At 40.7% G+C, this 18,639-nt stretch overlaps 1 protein-coding gene across 1 annotated transcript in view; it reads right to left on the bottom strand.

The window, feature by feature from the left end:
- The window catches only part of PTPRE (protein tyrosine phosphatase receptor type E), a 128,457-nt gene that overhangs the window by 39,707 nt on the left and 70,111 nt on the right, over nucleotides 1–18,639 (bottom strand). The window contains exon 3 of the mRNA XM_056849382.1: nucleotides 12,765–12,871. Within this exon, the coding sequence (XP_056705360.1) occupies nucleotides 12,765–12,867 (103 nt within the window). The 5' untranslated portion in view covers nucleotides 12,868–12,871. The remainder of the gene's footprint in view (nucleotides 1–12,764; nucleotides 12,872–18,639) is intronic.

The following is an 18,639-nucleotide window of genomic DNA, read 5'->3' as shown; positions in this document are numbered from 1 at the left end:
TCACTTTATCAGTTCATAGTTGGTTAAAAAAAATGTATTATTGTATTTGCTGGGTTCAGGCCTTAATGGTGCAATCCAAAACAGAGTTATACCCTTTTAAGTTAATTCAAGTCAACAGCTTGGAGCCAGCGAGCCAGAGAGCCAGCATGGTGTAGTGGTTAAGAGTGGTGGTTTGGAGTGGTGGACTCTAATCTGGAGAACTGGGTTTGATTCCCCACTCCTCCACATGAGAGGCGGATGCTAATCTGTGAACCGGATTGGCTTCCCCGCTCCTACACATGAAGCCAGCTGGGTGACCTTGGGCTAGTCACAGCTCTCTTAGAGCTCTGTCAGCCCCATCTACCTCCCAGGGTGTCTGTTGTAGGGAGGGTAAGGGAAGATGATTGTAAACCGGTTTGATTCTTCCTTAAGTGGAAGAGAAAGTCAGCATATAAAAACCAACCTCTTCTTCTTCTTCTTGGTAGGGTGTAAGTCAGTTTAGGACTGCACTGTAAGTGCCTTAGCATGCTCCCAAGAAAGATGGTGGAGGGTGCGGAGGACAATCATGATAGCTAAATATGAAAGGATTATCTGGCTGCTGAGTGTCTCCACCAAAAATCAATAACACAATGAACATGTTGTTTTCTGATGACCCAGTCCTAAAAAAAAATGTTTTATTTTTTTCCAAACAAATGATGGTGAAGGTCATAAACACAAAATTCAAATTAGGGGGGTCATCTATGAACACAGAAGACAAATGAGTGTTGACATTAGACGTATAAAAATATTGTGAGTAATAATGTTGAGGGAAACTATCAACTTGGTACGTAGGAGAGAGACGAGAGAAAGGATGGACCATGAGATAAAGGAGATAAAGGAGTATACAGATATAACACAACCAGATATTTTTAACATGGTTTTCACAACAATACTCAGAGGGATGGCAGATAAGTACAAAAAGAAACATATTTATGGGTTTTCCAGAAAATAACTTTGCAAAATATTAAACAATGTCATGCCAGCAGGGCTTCGGAGAAGAAGCTCACAAGCTCAGGCTGCAGTCTCGCATTTGAAGTATACATTATTATCAAAAAACTTGGTTTTATAATGCAATATTGCCCTTTCCATAAAGTGCCATCTTCAGTCAAAAAACAAACAAAAAGGTAACTAGATTACACATAACTTTTCTAAAATACAGATGAAAAGAACATTTGAGCATTGTACAATCTGAAATAATCTACATTAATTCCTTAAAGGAAGAGTAAACTTTTTTATGGACTGAAAATCAGAAATGATATAACTTCTGGGGTACAGTCCAAAAATTGTTTACTTTTTATATGATACGATGACAGAATTAGAAGGGTGGCAAATAATTTGTGTGTCTTACTTGCCAGGCCATATGCAAACCCTACCAATTTATATTTTCCAATAGGCATCTAAACAGACTCCTGGTACTTCAATTAACAGTAAATGCTTTTCTTTATATGTTTTTAATCATAGTTTCTCCCATTTTTAAAAACCCTGCCCCAACATACATATATGTATGAACATGTATGACTTGGTATTTGCTAAGTTACAGCTCTGTTAAGCTTCATGACAAGCTGTTTTCTAAAACTGCTGCTGTTCTTTGGTAGAAGTGAGCTTAGAAACCGCCTTGCCCTATATACCCCCCCAGAGAGCCTTACGATCAGTTAATAACAATTTATTAGAAGTCCCTGGCCCAAAGTTTGTCCAGCTGTCCTTGACCAGGGCCAAAGCCTTTTCAGCCTTGGCCCCTGCCTGGTGGAATTCTCTGTCCAATGAGACCCATGCCCTGCAGGATCTAGCTGAGTTCCACAGGGCTTGCAAGATAGAGATGTTCCGCCAGGCTTTATGGTTGAGGGCAGCAATGGTATCATTTAGAAGCTGGCCTCCTCTCCCCCTTCTGCTTCCCTTTCCCCTTCTCCTTTTTTTAACCTGCAAATTCCCACGTTTCCCTCCCTTTATTTGTGTCGTCCTTTAGTGTTAGTTTTTTTTATCCATCTCCTCTCCCCTGAGGTATGACATCTAGCTGGATGGTGGTCGCCGTTGTAACACCATAACAAATATGGTGCCATTGATTGATTACAGAGAATTTATTATTCTGCATAATTTTAGAATGTTTTAAATTGTTGCAATATCTGTTTGTACCATGAAATGTATTTAATATCATGATGTTAGCCGCCCTGAGCCCGGCTTGCTGGAGGAGGGTGGGATATAAATAAAATTATTATTATTCCCTGATTTGGCACACATGTGAAAAATGATAATGAAGAGGCATTTTTAGCCTCTGGATTTCCTTACATTTCCTTTCTGGTGTTTTATTTATTTATTTGCTTCATTTAAGCCCTGCCTTTCTATCCAGTGGGCACCCAAAGCAGCTCACTTCATTTTTATTTCCTCTATTTTATCCTCATGACAACCCTATAAGGTAGGTAAGGCTGAGAGTGTGGCTGGCCCCAGGTCACCCAGCAAGCTTCCAAAGAATCATAGAGTTAGAAAAGACCGCCAGGGTCATCCAGTCCAAAGCTTCTTAAACTGGGTCGCGACCCCATATGGGGTCGCTTAACTGAATGTGGGGATCGCGAAAAATTTGGCAACAGTAAATGGTAAAATTATATGTATACCAAAGAATTGTTTTAAAATAAATTTCTTTATGATTTATTATCAGTAAATGTTTGATTTGTTTACCTATTTTATATACCTATATACCTGGGGTCGCATAAAAAATTCTCGAACGAAAAGGGGTCGCTAGTGGGAAAAGTTTAAGAATCCCTGAACTAGTCCAACCCCCTGCACAATGCAGGAAATTCACAACTACCTCCCCACACACACACCCAGGGACCCATACTCCATGCCCAGAAGATGGCCAAGATGCCCTCCCTCTCATGATCTGCCTAAGGTCATAGAATCAGCATTACTGACAGATGGCCATCTAACCTCTGCTTAAAAACCTTCAGGGAAGGAGAGCTTACCACTATGGTAGAGCAGGAATTCAAACCTGGGTCTCTCAGATCCTAGTCCAATACTCCATCCTAGTCCAACTACTACACTAGCTTTTGATCTTTCAAATTTGATTCAGATGCTCCCTTCGAGACATGGTCCTACTTCCATTCTGTCTAGATATTCATCTTTTTAGTAATGTACCAAAACAGCAACCTTGTAGGACAGGTACAATGACGTGGTTATTTAAGTGCCAGACAAGATCCAAATATTCAGTTTCAACTACAACCTTCATATTGCAGGTGGAAATCATGTGTGTGTAGAAATCTGCAAACTACTCAGGAAACATGTCCTCATGTGACCCACATGAAATATATGGGACACCTTTCAAAATGGTCCTGTAACATGAGTGCAGAGGTCCCACAGGAGGTCGCAGGATTTGCTCTGCAAAGCAAAATGTGTGTCTCTCTTCGATCTCCCCCTCCCAAATAGCCCCCAATATATTTTTTAAAAGTTTTTGCTTGGTGCATCTGACTGTCAATGCCACTTCATGCCAAAAGCTCAAAAATGTTGTTCCACCTAAATGAAACACTGTAGAGCAAAGTGTCCTTCAAGCTTTCTGCGAAACTCTACCAAATCCTCCCCTACTTACATCCAAATACCAATTAGGCTATGTTCTCCTCATTATTCACATGAAAGCATGGATAAATTAGCTAGACTGCTTAAACAATAATTTATGTCATATACCCCCTTTCATATTGAAATACACATCTAAAGCAAGGGCGTTCCATTACCATCCACTTCAATAATTATTACTTAAAGTTACATACAAAAAGAATAGTTATTTGGTTTTTTTAAGCTGGAATGATGGCACATTCTTGGAAAGCAGAATTTATTTCTTGAGATATCATCTACACCTTAGATAGAGTTTTCTTTCCTGCATTGACAGTTTTGTTATCTTCTTAGACAGTATCTGCTGGCATCCTTTTCCAGGTCTGTAATCCTAGCCACACTGTAATGTTTTTGTTTATTAGAGATTTGTGTTGTTTGACTGAATTGTTTTCATATTTTTTAATTCTCCTTGAGTCTCAAGCTATAAATGTATCTGGTATCTGATGAATGGAGCTTCAAAAGCTCATTCCCCAAAAATCTTGGGGCATGTGTGATGAACACAGGCTTAGTTGTCAGAAGAGGTGGCTCATACATTTCATAAATAAATGAACAATAGTTGAAAATGCATGTCCTGGGTTTTTGAATTAATTGACAGCCATACAGAATTTACAATTAAAATGCACATCTGATTTCAAGATATGTTTGTGTGTGACATCAGTGTATGAATAAACTAGAGAGTGAACTCAAGGCCACAGTTAAAAATGCAGCATTGGCCTGTACCAACAGGGCATAGGAAACCACAGGGAAGAATATAAATAAGTATGATAAACATTCCCCAAGATTATGCTAGGGTTTTTAAAAAATATTATTGTTCAGTTAGAGGGCACTTGCATGTAAAAATATTGGGAAACCCTATTGTTGATACATATCCTGTCTCACAAGGTCTTTAAGGATGACACTGTTCCATCCATTTCCTGATTTCAAGAGAAAACAATCTTGGCAAACAGAGTTCCCTACACCCACACCTCTTGCAAAGCTCTGTTTTTTTTCCCTTTTTTGTCAAGATACTCATGAATGGAATAGCTACAAATCAAATGAGTTTTAGGTGGTCTGAAACAGACAAAAAGTGTAGCTTTTGGCCTAAGCCAATATCTAAACCAGGGGTGTCAAACTCAATTGCTACAAGGGCCGGATATGACATAAATGTCACTTGGTTAGGCCAGGCCATGCCTCACCAGCCCAGACCGAGAGTGGGGAGGGGTAGCTGTATTGTCTGCCATGGGGGCCAGGTAAGAGCTCTCAGGGGGCTGGATCTGGCCCCCGGGCCTTATGTCTGACACCCCTGATCTAAACAAAGTGCAAAGAGTTGCATCACAATTAAGGGGGCATTTGTGATTCTGGCCAAGGAACAATTCCAGGTCAAAAGATAGGAGGTTTTAACTGAAGAAGAGGGTAAAAACAATCATAGAGACTGGAACAGACATTAAGATCCAAGAGCAAAAACACAGAGACCAATGTATTCTGCGCAAAGTGCCTGTATTCTCAAATGGCAGAATCAAAAACAGACAGTGTGTAGGTGAAAGAGAAAGCAGATGGCTGAGGTCAGGCCAAGTAATATTGAGACAGTGCATACATATCGGTTTTTAATCTAGGTTCAGGGGTTACAACGAACTCTATTTGTCTGTGGACCCAACTCTGTATTCCGTATAGATTGTGATCCCAAAAGGAGTACCCGTGTGAGGGTATGCACATACGAGCATTTCCACACATGTAGAAGCTGAATATGGGTTCTAGGGGACGTTTACAGTCTGTGTATACACATCTCTGGGCCGAGTTCAACATCACTTCAGAGGTGAATGAGAGAGACAGGGAAACAGATGCTGAAGAGAATAACTTTATTGTCCTAACCAAGAATACCAAAGAAAAGTAAAACAATAGCGTTCCTGCTCATCAGAATGAGATGACAATTTTAGGCAGTTCAATAAGATACTGTAACAATTTACTTGTGATAGCCCAATAAAAGTCTCCTGCGTGCGGCTGGACGGCTAACGGTTGGTGCAACAGACCATCCTATGCAACCAGGTTGGTTTGTGCGCCACCGGTTGGATGCCTGTCGGCTTGCCCGCACTGAGGGGGGTGATCTGGGGCAGCTGCCTGCTTGGGGCTTGGTCGGCTAATTTTTAAGTTGATAATTTTGTATGGCCTGCGAATGATGTTATAAATATCTATATGGCCCTTGGCAAAAAAAAAGGTTCCCCACCCCTGATTTAAACAATCCACCTTATTATATTGTCTAAGACATTCACGGTCAGAGTTCATCGGTTCTTGTAGGCTATCCGGGCTGTGTGACCGTGGTCTTGGTATTTTATTTCCTGACGTTTCGCCAGCAGCTGTGGCAGGCATCTTCAGAGGAGTAACACTGAAGGACAGTGTCTCTCAGTGTCAAGTGTGTAGGAAGATTAATATATAGACAGAAAGGGGTTGGGTTTGAGCTGAATCATTGTCCTGCAAAAAGTATCAAAGGTAATGTGCAGGACAATGATTCAGCTCAAACCCAACCCCTTTCTGACTATATATTACTCTTCCTACACACTTGACACTGAGAGACACTGTCCTTCAGTGTTACTCCTCTGAAGATGCCTGCCACAGCTGCTGGCGAAACGTCAGGAAAGAAAATACCAAGACCACGGTCACACAGCCCGGATAACCTACAAGAACCACTTTATTATGTTCTCTTTTTTAGAGATATGTGTTTGGTTTATCACCATAACTCAAAAAATAAAAGGACAAGGACTGTCTGGGGCCGGAGCAGGCAGAAGCTGCCTGGTGCGGCTTGGCCCCAGACTTTCCCAGCCCCAGAGCCCCCACACCGGCCAGCATTTTACCTGGAGCAATGAAGCTGCAATCAGAAGCCCCCATTGGAGAGGGCAGGCCCCAGCTCTCTGCACTGTAGACAGTGCCGGCCAACTCAGAATCCCACCCTCCAGCAGCCCAGGTAAGAGACAGGCTGACTGGAGGGGAAACCAGCTGGCAGTGGAACACCACATCAGATGCAGCGAGACTACACCTGCAGGAAGAGCTGGGTGTGGCTACCCAACCTACACCCTGCCTCACGAGCAGGTGGAGTAACACAGGTAGGGCCAAACCTCGGCCAAGGGAAAGACTGGGGTTGCTACTTGGGAGTCGGGATGCCAGTTCCTCTTCGCCACCAGGGGAGGTTTTGGGGCTGGAGGCTGAGGAGGGTTGAGTTTGGGGAGGGGAGGGACTTCAACACCATACAGTCCAATTGCCAAAGTGGCCATTTTCTCCAGGTGAACTGATCTCTATCGGCTGGAGATCAGTTGTAATAGCGGAAGATCTCCAGCCACCACCATGAGGTTGGCAACCCTACTCGGGAGGAGGGTGAACACTAAAGGTGAAGGGGGTAGGGCTTGGGAGAGAGGAAGAAGGAAGGTAAAGGGGGTGGAGTCACAGAGTTAAAAAAATGGCTTCTCCAATAAATCTACAAAAAGCAGCATTAATTGGTTCTATTTTTAGAATTTAGTGCTTGCACTAACTAGTGCAAGCACTAAATTCTTAAGAGCACTGGATGTGACTCAGGGCCTTGAGTGAAAAGGAAGCAGTATCCCAGCCTCTCCATTACCAGGCTAGTTCTTTTTGGTTTCCTAAAAACACCTTTTAAAACCTTCTTCAGACAACTGGTTCGTTTTAGGCATCCAGCATACTTTCATACAAAGAGCAAAAAAACCCCAAAATATTAGCAAGAAATGACCCTTGATAACATAACTAGAGCACAACCTTCACATAGGTAGGCAGAAGGTTAATCCACAGCAGGGTTACCAGTAGGGTTGCCAACCTCCAGGTTCTAGCTGGCGATCTTCTGCTATTGCAACTGATCTCCAGCCAATAGAGATCAGTTCCCCTGGAGAAAATGGCCACTTTGGCAATTGGACTCTATGGCACTGAAGTCCTTCCTCTCCCCAAACCCTGCCCTCCTCAGGCTCTGCCCCAAAAACCTCCTGCTGGTGGCAAAGAGGGACCTGGCAACCCTAGTTACCAGCCCTCCACCAGCAACCCTCAAAGCTTCTGGAGGGCAGAGAGTAGGGACAGGGGCATCACCGACGCAGCTAAATCACTTCCTAGGGATCACCTAAACTGATGACCTTCCCCACACACACCGTTCTAGGAATTTCTCTATGGTCTTTATTGGAGAGACTGGGGAAACTGCCCTGTAGATACGGCAACCAGATGTTGCTGCATCTGTGATATAGCACACATACATTTCCCTCTGCTGCAAGAGTGGAGGAGAGCTGGCAGCAGCCGCAGTGGGCAACTTGGTAAGCCTACCACAGGCCCAGTTTTATAATTAGAAGATCTTACCAAATGACAATCAGAACTAGCATCTGACTAAAAGACATCGACTTTGAAAAGCAGATTTAAAAAAATCAAAAGGTAACAAAAGGGGGAAAATGCAAAACATTCAGGCACTGTCTGGGGCCAGATGAAAATCCAGAAAGATCCCTAGCCGATAAAAGTTTCAGGAATAGTCCCTTTTGTCTTCAGTCATTTCCAAGATGGCGTCAGACCATGCGATCTCCTCCAGCGAAGTAACAGCAGGAAGCACATCCATTTCCAATAACATGACAGCCTGTTCACCCTCACGCATCCCATCTCCCCCAAAGAAGAAACAAAAAGAATGCCAAGTTTAAACAATCCAGGTAATTGAAACCTATTTATATTGGCTAGCCTTTTTTTTCCGCTAATGAGAAAAAGCTGACAGCCAATCACAATGAGTAAATCTAAATTAAGCACCTATAAAAGGCTGCCCATCTATTTATTCACCATCTGCAACTTTCCAGCTGCTTTAACAAAAGGGCTGATGAAAGTGTCAGACACAGGAAACAACACATTTTACATATCAGTAAACAGGTTTTCTGACAAAGCAGAGGGAGGAAAGAAAGGCTTTTTAGCACTTAATACAAAAGGGAGTTGGCTCAGATGAACCGAGGAACTCAGAGCGGCACAGGTTATTCTCCCCACTTTTCAGGCTGGTAATTTAACAACCTCTATAACGTTTTAATATCTGTGTTGTTGGAATGCATATATTATTCCTAATCATGAAAATATTGTACTGACTGCTATTGCTTCACCCTGTCTTCCTATGGTTCATCGTCCCCCTCCGAACACTACATTGGAACAACGTGAACCATATAACTGTGATTTCTGGAACTCGTTTCCTGCCTGTATGTTTAAGGACAAGCCTGTCATCTGCCCCACATCATTCTCTCCAAAGTGAATTAACATACCACGGATGATGGATCTCAGTAACAGTATAACAAGAAAAAGAGTAAAAATTAGTTTCTGTCCACACTACCACTTTACTTTTTTATCCTGCTCTTCATACATGATTCGCCCTCTCTACCTTTCATACCGTTAATTCTAGAAAATTATATCACACTGTCCTTGTTTGGATGCTGGGACATTATTATATGTAGGCAATACTATTTCTCAACATATTATTACACTGCCTGCTTTTTCTGTTATAGTGGAAAAGAAAACATGAAGCTAGTATGTCATAAATATCACATGTGATTGATCTGCCTAAACACAACACAAACAGCTACTATACTGTTTACTTTCAGCCACTATAGAAGAGTTCCCTTGGGTAATGCATGTTTTTTGTCTAAACTATACATCAGCTTTGTGCCTGAGCAGAAAGTCTTTGATTAAATATAACATCCAGTAATTACAGGCATTCAAACAAAGCAGACACACTTAGGAGAACACAAGAAGGGGCCCAATTCAGATTGGTGGGAGGGGAGGAGGGGCTTATGCCTCTTCTTCCCCTGCTGTTTTCCTGACCTGAAATAGCTATTAGCCCTGTGGGGGAAAGATATATGTAGCCGTCAGTACATGTAAGTTTCCCCAAGAGGAAATTCTGGGTCTATTTAAGGTCAGAGGTGAGTCCTCCTTTCCACATACCTGTTCTGAATCAGGCCTCACATGTCTGGGGATTAAGTTCCCAACAGAGAACTCGTAGAACCCGTCCGCTGAAAGTCCACGCAGAGGACATGTGGACTTCATAACATGTCATTCAGCCAAGGTACTACTGGAAAACAACCTGTTCCATCTGTCTCATGTACCCATTTATTTTTCTTGACTTTCTGACTACGATAAAGAGTACACACGTCCACCAAAGAACCAAAAGGATGTATGAGAGAGAAAACAGACATAACCTGTGGGCCAATCTGGAAGTGTTCTTATTATGTCCATCCAATATGCCTATTTCTTTCCAGGGAAAACACTGTTCCTGCAAGTTTGTAGCATGGTGTACTGTGATGTTCCATAGCTGGCCTTCTGTGATGTTACTGACAAACTCCTCTCCACCATCAATCTTTAGAAGAATTTTGCACTTGTTTTTTAAAGTTTTCTTTTTAAAATGTTAATAAAGTGATGAACGGTTAAACACAAAAAAGGTTCAAATGGCACTTATATTTTTTTATTTAAAAATTTAAAAAAGGCAGCCTGCCTGAAACAAGAGGGACAAGGCTGCAAAGTAAAATAAATTCTTTGGCATGCATTTCAAGCTTACTCCTCGGATAACTGTGAACTCTCTTCCATTACATCTGTCTCCACCATGACCCATTTGTCTTGTGTGAACTTTGCTTCCCTGACCATAGGAGTACACCGCAGGCTCCTGTGATCCACCTCGTCTTTCAGTCTGTCTTAGAGTTAGCACTGCCAGAAGATCTTCCCTTTCTTGTGGGGCTTTGAAACGAATGAATTGATGCTTTCTATTTATAGCCCTTCTTTCCTAATCCTGCATCACATAAGGCAGCAAAGGGTGGAGTTGTGAGTGACCCCTGCCTACGTGATGTACCTCTCTGACCAAGATAAAGGAAGGAAACTTAATTCACACACACACACCATCTCATAAAGAGGAAAACATTAAGTCAGCTATTACTGTTTTATGCATTAGACTAAATTCAGTTAAATTAAAAGCTTTAAAAGCCATCAAGGGTTTGCGGCAGCAATAAAAGCAGTTTGATCCTTGCCCTTCTAGCATTTAGTGTTACCAAACATATATAGCCTCTCTGAGGATGGCAGAGGAGGAAAAGTATCAATCGTTTGGAATGTATGAAAGTTATGAGCCCCCCAAATCTGCAAGGGCTGAGGGCTGCGTATGGACTCTGTTGTGAATATGCTGATATGCCAAGTCACAGCTCTGTTAGAGCTCTCTCAGCCTCACCTACCTCACAGGGTGTCTGTTGTGGGGAGGGGAAGGGAAGGGGATTGCAAGCCGGTTTTGAGTCTCGCTTAAGTGGTAGAGAAAGTCGACGTATAAAAACCAACTCTTCTTCTTCTTCCTCACCCCTTTTGCCCTGGGAACGCCCCCTCACACTGCAGCAGTAGCCCCATTGGAGGCAATGAAGGATTTCCCCCCTTTTTTATTTTTGAAACTTTTTTTTTGCCTCTGCGGCGCCTGGGAAGTCTTTGAGGAGGTGGCGCAGCCGCGCCACTCCCAGCCACTGTGGATCTGCCCCCCCTTCAGGTTTGGGCTTTTAATGAAAAGACTGTATCAAAATACTGTTATGGTTGTTGTTCTTTAAAAAAAAACACCTGCAATTAGGCTTACATTTCAAGTAGCTTACAAAAGTACTACTTAACTATGGGCCAGTCCATTGCAATTACGTAGTTAATGATAAAGATATTCCCTTAACTACACTACAGATTCAATTATTCCTCATACTCTATGTTTCAGGGATGTACAATGCCATAAAGGAGCTTTTGGGGACCCCACCTTCTGCAGGCTCATTTAGTAGGAGTAGAAACAAGGAGATGTCATCAAAGAGCAAGAATTAATTCATTTCACTTTTGGAACAAGTTACATATCAGCAGTGGCTTGGTAGCTACATTATTTTGAGACTCTGTCCACAACAATATGGAATGTTTTAGGATGCTTTTTATGGTGGCAGAATTTGAACAGATGGCAACTTAAAAGCCCACAATTGCTACAATGTAGTATTGTCAAATTTGTCCAAAATAGCCTCAAAAATTTAAAAATTGGGAATACAGACTAGCTGTTATCTGTTCATCTTTTAGCCTTTTCCTTATCATTGGCTGAATTGCTGTGATGTAAGAGCCATCAAAATTCTAGTTTCGTTTTATTGCTCAACCGAAACCACACTGGATACAAAAGAAGCAACCAGAGGCAATAAAAACAAGAGGCAATAATATGATGGTAAACTATTTGTTGATTGACAGAGAAAACTGGCAGCCAGCCTGAATCCAAAGAGAAGAAAAGCTGTAGATAAAACCTGTAAGGGGTAGAATAACAAAAAGGAAAAAAAGGATGCCAGGTGACAGCTTTATTGTCTTGTAAAACCCCTATTTCGTTCTATAGCATATACTCTGATCCCCCTAACAAAGCTTATACAGCAAAACGCGTAGGGGTTTCACATGACAATAAAGCTACCACCTTTTTTCCCCTTTTTTGATTTTCTGGCACGTTGCTAGGTGTAGCCTTATTTTTCTTTTTTGGATTTTCCACAAATTTGTACCACAACAGGAGGACGAGGAGGAGGAGGAAGAAGAGTTGGTTTTTATATGCCAACTTTCTCTGACACTAAAGGGAGAATCAAACCGGCTTACAATCAGCTTCCCTTACCCTCCCTACAACAGACACCCTGGGAGGTAGATGGGGCTGAGAGAGTGCGACTAACCCAAGGTGACCCAGCTGGCTTCTTGTGGAGGAGTGGGGAAACAAATCCAGTTCACCAGATTAGCCTCCGCCGCTCATGTGGAGGAGTGGGGAATCGAACCCGGTTTTCTAGATCAGAGTCCACCGCTGCAAACCACTGCTCTTAACCACTACACCACACTGGCTAATTCAGTTATCTGAGACATATAAACACAAGTACATACACGGGTTAGTTACAGGGGCTTTACAAGATAATAATACTGTCGTCCAATTTTTCTTTCACTTTTGGGTAAAGTAACACTCATAGGAATTGTCAATGGGAAAAGACCTATACATGGTCAATTACTCATATGTATTGTAGACAGCATACGGCATATAAGAATCCACAAGCACAGATTTGCAGATTGAATCAGTATTTCTTCAGATTTCTGGCATGCGGCCATCAAAACAGTTTAATCAGCAGTATTTCAAATATTCATAATTTACTCCAAAGAATTCACTGTTTCCTTACTTGTTGTTGTACCATTAGATGATGCAGTCCCATTGTCATGAAATGCTGCAATGTATTGAAAACTAATAGATGCAAGCAAGACAGAACTGGCATATTCCATCATGGACCTGTAAAGCAATAACAAAAGCATAAGACCCAGCCTCCAAAAAACTGCTCAAAGTCATGTTAACATTACATTAACCTCTTAACTACAGTGGATATTTTAAAAGCTTTTTTAAAAATCTCATTTAGTAATTACTACTTTGTTGAGTCCAAAGTCTGAAGTCATTTAGAACTTATTCTTACCTCGTACCTGCTAGTTCCACAATTCTACCAAGCCTGGATAATTAAAGTGAATCTGAAAGGAGTACCTTATGTACATATGAAGAGGAAACTTAGAGATCAGAGTTGCTTCTAATATTTTGCAGAAATTGCAACAGAAGACTGGTATCTGAGAGCTACACACATTTTGCTTGTATATTATAGCTTTCCTTACATAACTATCTTCATATTGCACATTTTGTGTAACTTGCGGTCCTTAAAAAAAGCATTTTACTCATTCTAGAACTCATACGAATTTTCTTCATAACTCCCCAACATTTCAATTTTTTCCACTAAAAACACTGGGGGGGGATTCTCCGGTGGGGAAAATCCACCCCCCATTTCCTCCAGTTTTTTTTTTTATACAGGCCCCTACAGGGAATGAGATACCCATAGCCACTTCCTATATTAGAGTCCATTTATTCCCATTCCCTGTGGGGATATGACCCCTTGATCAAGGGGAGTGATGGGAAGGCCAGGTAGAAGTATGGGAAGAAGGCCCTCTTATTCTCTTCAACAACCAGACATGTGAGCTCACTGTGAGGAAGGGGAGAGTGACATGGCTGTGTTATATAGGGATACTTCTAAATGAAATTCCTGTGTTTTTAGTGGGTTAGACTGAGTCCATTATAGTGTGTCTCTGTGTGTGTTTTAACATAGTTATTCCATTCACAATTAACTTATATGAGTGGGCAATTCAGGAAGGCACCAGCTTACATCTTTTGCTACAAAGAGATTAAAATGCCTCAAAAAAATACCCCTTTTCTCTAAATGGTTCAAAAATACTTGTTTTTTTAAAAAATATAGTAAACACAAAACCTGTCAGCTCCGTTAACATTTCCTTTGGCTAGTACAGATGTAAAGAGAACCTTAAAAGTACTTAGGTTTACCCCCCCCCCATTTTATCAAAATGTACCAGTACTCAGCAACGAGACAATCAAATCAGGAAGCAACTTATCAACAGGTACAACTGGGTCTGCAGTTTAATAATAGCAATTACGCCATCAGACTTTCCTAAAGTACTATACAAACATCTTCGATAAAAACAAGGCTTTGTTCTTGTTTTTTTAGCACCAGGCAGCTTCATTCACCAGCAACCATACTAATTACAGGATTAACTACAATCCAAAAATTGTTTGATTCCGAGCTGGTCTTTTTTTAGACATATTATTACAAAGCACTGAATTAACTACTGCACTTAGGCAGTTATACTGACACAGACAGATCTTTCCATGTTTGGAAGATGCCATGATTCACAGGGCCATCCTAAGTAGTGTTACATTCTTCTAAGCCTATTGACTTCAACTGTAACTCACCTTAGGATGGCACTGTGAATACAGTCGGGGGACAGGGGAGAACCTGAACAAGGATGAGCCTTTCCACTTGCTTGCGTACAAATAAACCAGAATGGTCTCATACTGTTAATGAGATGGTTAACTAACTATATGATACCTGTATTGCACTGGGATGTTTTATATCTGTTAGCTGCCTTGAGCTGTCTTGTAAATTTATAAATAAATAAGGCACATGCAGAAAGCCAGACAATCCTTGGCATCTGCAATTAAAAGGATCTCAGGTATCTGTGACTGGGAAAGCCTTTTTTTGCACCCAAGGGGCACTGCCAGTCACAATACTGGATCAATGGTTTGACTGGGTATATGGCGGATTGTACACGTGCATGCAGCATGCTCAGCAAGTAGTAAAGTTACAGTTGGCAGCAGTGAAGAATAATATAGAAAAATTTGCATCAATGCAGTTAACAAGAAGAGTGCTGTTTGCATGTACCGTCACCAAGAAATTCAGGAGAGTGATGTGTGATAAAATACTGATACAAAAATCCCAATAATCTAGAAATTTCTTATATCGTCTGCATCTTTCATTGTAAATCTACCCTACTTGTCTCCGGAAGTCTGCAATACTCAAGAGAAATTAGGGTATTTTCTGTTTAAAAATATAAAGAGAAATAAACAGGCCACACCAGTCACAGAAGATTAAAAATAAGGCCACGGTCGATTTTGCAGAATAGGTAAAATATCTTTTATTACTCAGATAAAATTCCCTAAGGGTTTCACCAAAGAGGCTTCTTCATGGGAATCTGTTACCCTTGCAGTGGTTTTTAAATGAAGAGTATAAGTTCAGTAGGTGCTACTGAAAGAGTAAGAAAGTCTAAATTAAATAACTGAGAATTCCTACTGCATCACTGGGTTCTTAGATCTTACAGGCGAATTTAAGTTGGTATTAATTTCTCAGGCAACATTTTATACCCCTAGCAGAACCTGAAGCAATATACAAAATATAAACCAGCTACAAAATATACTGTAAAATGGCTATAAAACGACTTCAGAAGCCTTTGCAGTTTTGAAAGATAATGTGAAAAATATAGCAACTGTTAAAACTGAGATGGAAGGCATTAATTTTCCCAAGTTACGGCTCTAAATCAGGTCAGTAATCAGCCTTCATTTTGTAGGCCCTCAGTTGTCCAGCTTAGCCACAGAGCTTGCTGGGTTACTCTTTCTCAGGCTTACCAGCCCTACAAGACTGTTCTGAGAATATAGGGAGATATGTCACCCTGACTCCCTTGGAGGGATATATTGGAGGCTACATGTAAATTTCTCCAGTGGGGCAAACAGCAGCTTCCCCTGGCTACAAACTGACTATGTTAGATTCTATAAATTACAAATATCAAAAGTTGTCTTTTGTTGGGTTCTACACCAGCCAGTGCCAAGGCTGGTTAATTAGATGATACAAAGGGCGAAAACGAATGGTTGCTTTAGCCTCCTTTATTCCCTGTTTCAGCCAGGATTCAGCCACAATCGAACGCACATTCGGCAAAAATGCATGTGTTCAATCCTGGCTGAATCCTGGTTGAAACAGGGAATAAAGGAGGCTAAAGAGACCATGCGTTTTCGCCCTAACAGACAGGACCATTTTGAAACGATGTAATAGTTAATTATTTCCCTAAGAGAAAGGCTGGTGCTTGCTAAAATACAAGTTTGTTTGTTTGTTTGTTTGTTTGTTTGTTTGTTTGTTAAGAAAGAACAGATTGGACAGTTACAAGTTATGTAGCAGTACTTCTACAACAATAGTCACTCAATGATTTTTTTAAAAAAGAAAAAGGGAAACTTTCTCAGGCAACATGGTAAGATATTTTCAATCCAATTAGACAATATTGGGCGACTATGTACAATTGTCCAGCAGAGGGCGCTACGTCTGTACTAGACTAGAGACTCAAGTGAAAACAAGTATTAATACCCTGCTAGCCCTACTGCACTTCTGAAACATAAGAAAATGAGGAAAATCTCAGACACACACAGCAACTTAAAAAGCAAGCAACAAAAATTGAGATAAGTGAAATTTTAGGATAAAACAGAGTATTTCTAACATAGCTAAGTAGAATAATGTACAGTGATTAAATAATGCTCTAAAATGGCAAATGGCAACACAAAGTCCACTTCACACTTCTGTAAACCCCCTCCCCATACATCTGCATAGCATAGTTGAAAGCGGGTAAGAATACAGCACGGAATTTCATTAGGAATATCCTGGTGCAGATCAGATTATGAAATGCTCTCACAGAAGACCCTTCATTATGATCCAAAAAAGCAGAGCTCAATCTAGCTCTCAAAAAATAAAATAAAGGAAGACATGTTAGGTGTAGATCTACCCACACGCTTCTTTTACCTCACTGTGGAAAAACATTCAGGTAAATGTACAGTTTCCCACGTGGGGGTTAAAAAAAAAGCTTGGGGTGGCAGCAGCTCTCACTGAGGGAACAGCAAAGAGGAATAAAGTATACGAAACCAGGAGCTGGTCTTCCCTTTAAATGTCTACCTATGTAGCTACATTTTGAAATTTAGCGGGGGGAAACAACAACTGCAAAACAGGATCATGGAATGTCACTTAATGTGCAGTTTCCCCCTTTTTAATTACAGATATTATATTATTTCACAATATCCTTTCTAAAGCCCAGTTCACACAATACAGTTTTTCTCAACGGGTACTCAGCCTTCTCTGATTATATGCTCAGATGAAAAGCAATGTATGAAATGGTTCATCATACTGAATTGCATGACTTTAAAGTCTGCAATATGATTGAGCAGGTGAGATCTGCATTTTTTTAAAACAAAAATCAGATTCCAATAGACATGCACAAGCTTTTGCAAATCTAGTTTAGTAGTTTGGATTTGACTTTAATCAGCAGTAATTCCTGTAATTGAGATGGCCTTGGAAACTGCTGCTCTACAATACACATTGCATAAAACTGCCCTAAAACTGCTGCTCTACAATACACAATATGTAAACCTGCCCTAAGACAGCATGAATAAAAGATCTGTGATGCTGCACTCTATCAAGTGGGGAAGGGTTACAATAAATCTCGTCAAATGACAGCAAAAAGATGCAGCTGCAGTAATTAAGTTCAATGGGATATAATTATATCTCGTTTTCCAATAGAACTATAACAGAAAGGGTGGGAAATCTGGGGAAATGTAACTAGTGCACTGATTTCTTAAGCGTCATAGTGAACCCCAATTGCAATGTACAGAATAAAAATTAAAAATGACAGAAACATAATATAACGCTAGGGAAATGGTCAATAAACTGTTTTTATAATTGTAAGTGAATGAAACAATAAGATGGATAAATGGTACATCCTAATCAGAAAGTAACAGAAAAATCAGCGCCTCTTTTGACTACAGTCCTGCACTCCACCTATAACTATGTACAGAAACTGCATTATCTCTGACAATGATCAAAAACAATTGCCATGAGATATGTAGTGTGCACCTCCCTGCTATAAATACAAGCATGTTTCTGCTCAAACAACAACTTCTGAGAACAGAGGCTGTAACTTACATTTAAATCGATTCCAAAGAGCTAACCATGCTAAATGTGTTGCAGCAAAAAAACCAAAAACAACCCCAGCTTCAGGCACCTTAACATCTAACAGATTTATTGTGGTATAAACATTAATGGATACAGGAAAGGGTGCTCTCAGCAGATCATTTTCTTTTTGAAGCCATCCAACCATCTGAGACAAGTACTGCATAGTTCTAGAACATCTGTATAGATGTTAAAGCACACTGCCGCCGTGAATAACCCTGGCATCAGAAACTAACTTCCTCAACTGGCACTGTTAGTCAGTTCCTGTAGTGGTTTAAGTAGAGGAAGTTAGCTAGCCAACGTTTCACGCCGTGTCAGCATGCTTTAATTTCCATTCAGATGTTCCAGAACCATGCCTCAGCACCCCCAATAGGTTTCTATTTAGCTCTCTAGTTAAATATCTGTTTATCAGTAATACGAAATAATTAAATATTATAGAAACGAAGGATATAAACCCAGGAACATACTTGTACAGCTGATAAAATGGGTTTATAAATTAGGAAATTAGAATTACTTGGACTTCAAATATAAAGTAGGTATGCCTAAGGCTGGGTAAAACCCTTTTTTTCCTCTAGTGGTGGTGTAAAGATGAAGGCACATAGGACTTGTAGTATCAAATCACAGAATGACTCAAGTCTAAACCCATTGCAATTACTAATTTATTTACACTGAAAGTATTTATTACTTATTTACT

The sequence above is a fragment of the Euleptes europaea genome, chromosome 5 (genome assembly GCF_029931775.1).
Source record: "Euleptes europaea isolate rEulEur1 chromosome 5, rEulEur1.hap1, whole genome shotgun sequence".
Taxonomy (NCBI): domain Eukaryota; kingdom Metazoa; phylum Chordata; class Lepidosauria; order Squamata; family Sphaerodactylidae; genus Euleptes; species Euleptes europaea.
Note: the sequence above shows the minus strand (reverse complement) of the source record. Positions and strands in the feature narration are given on the sequence as shown.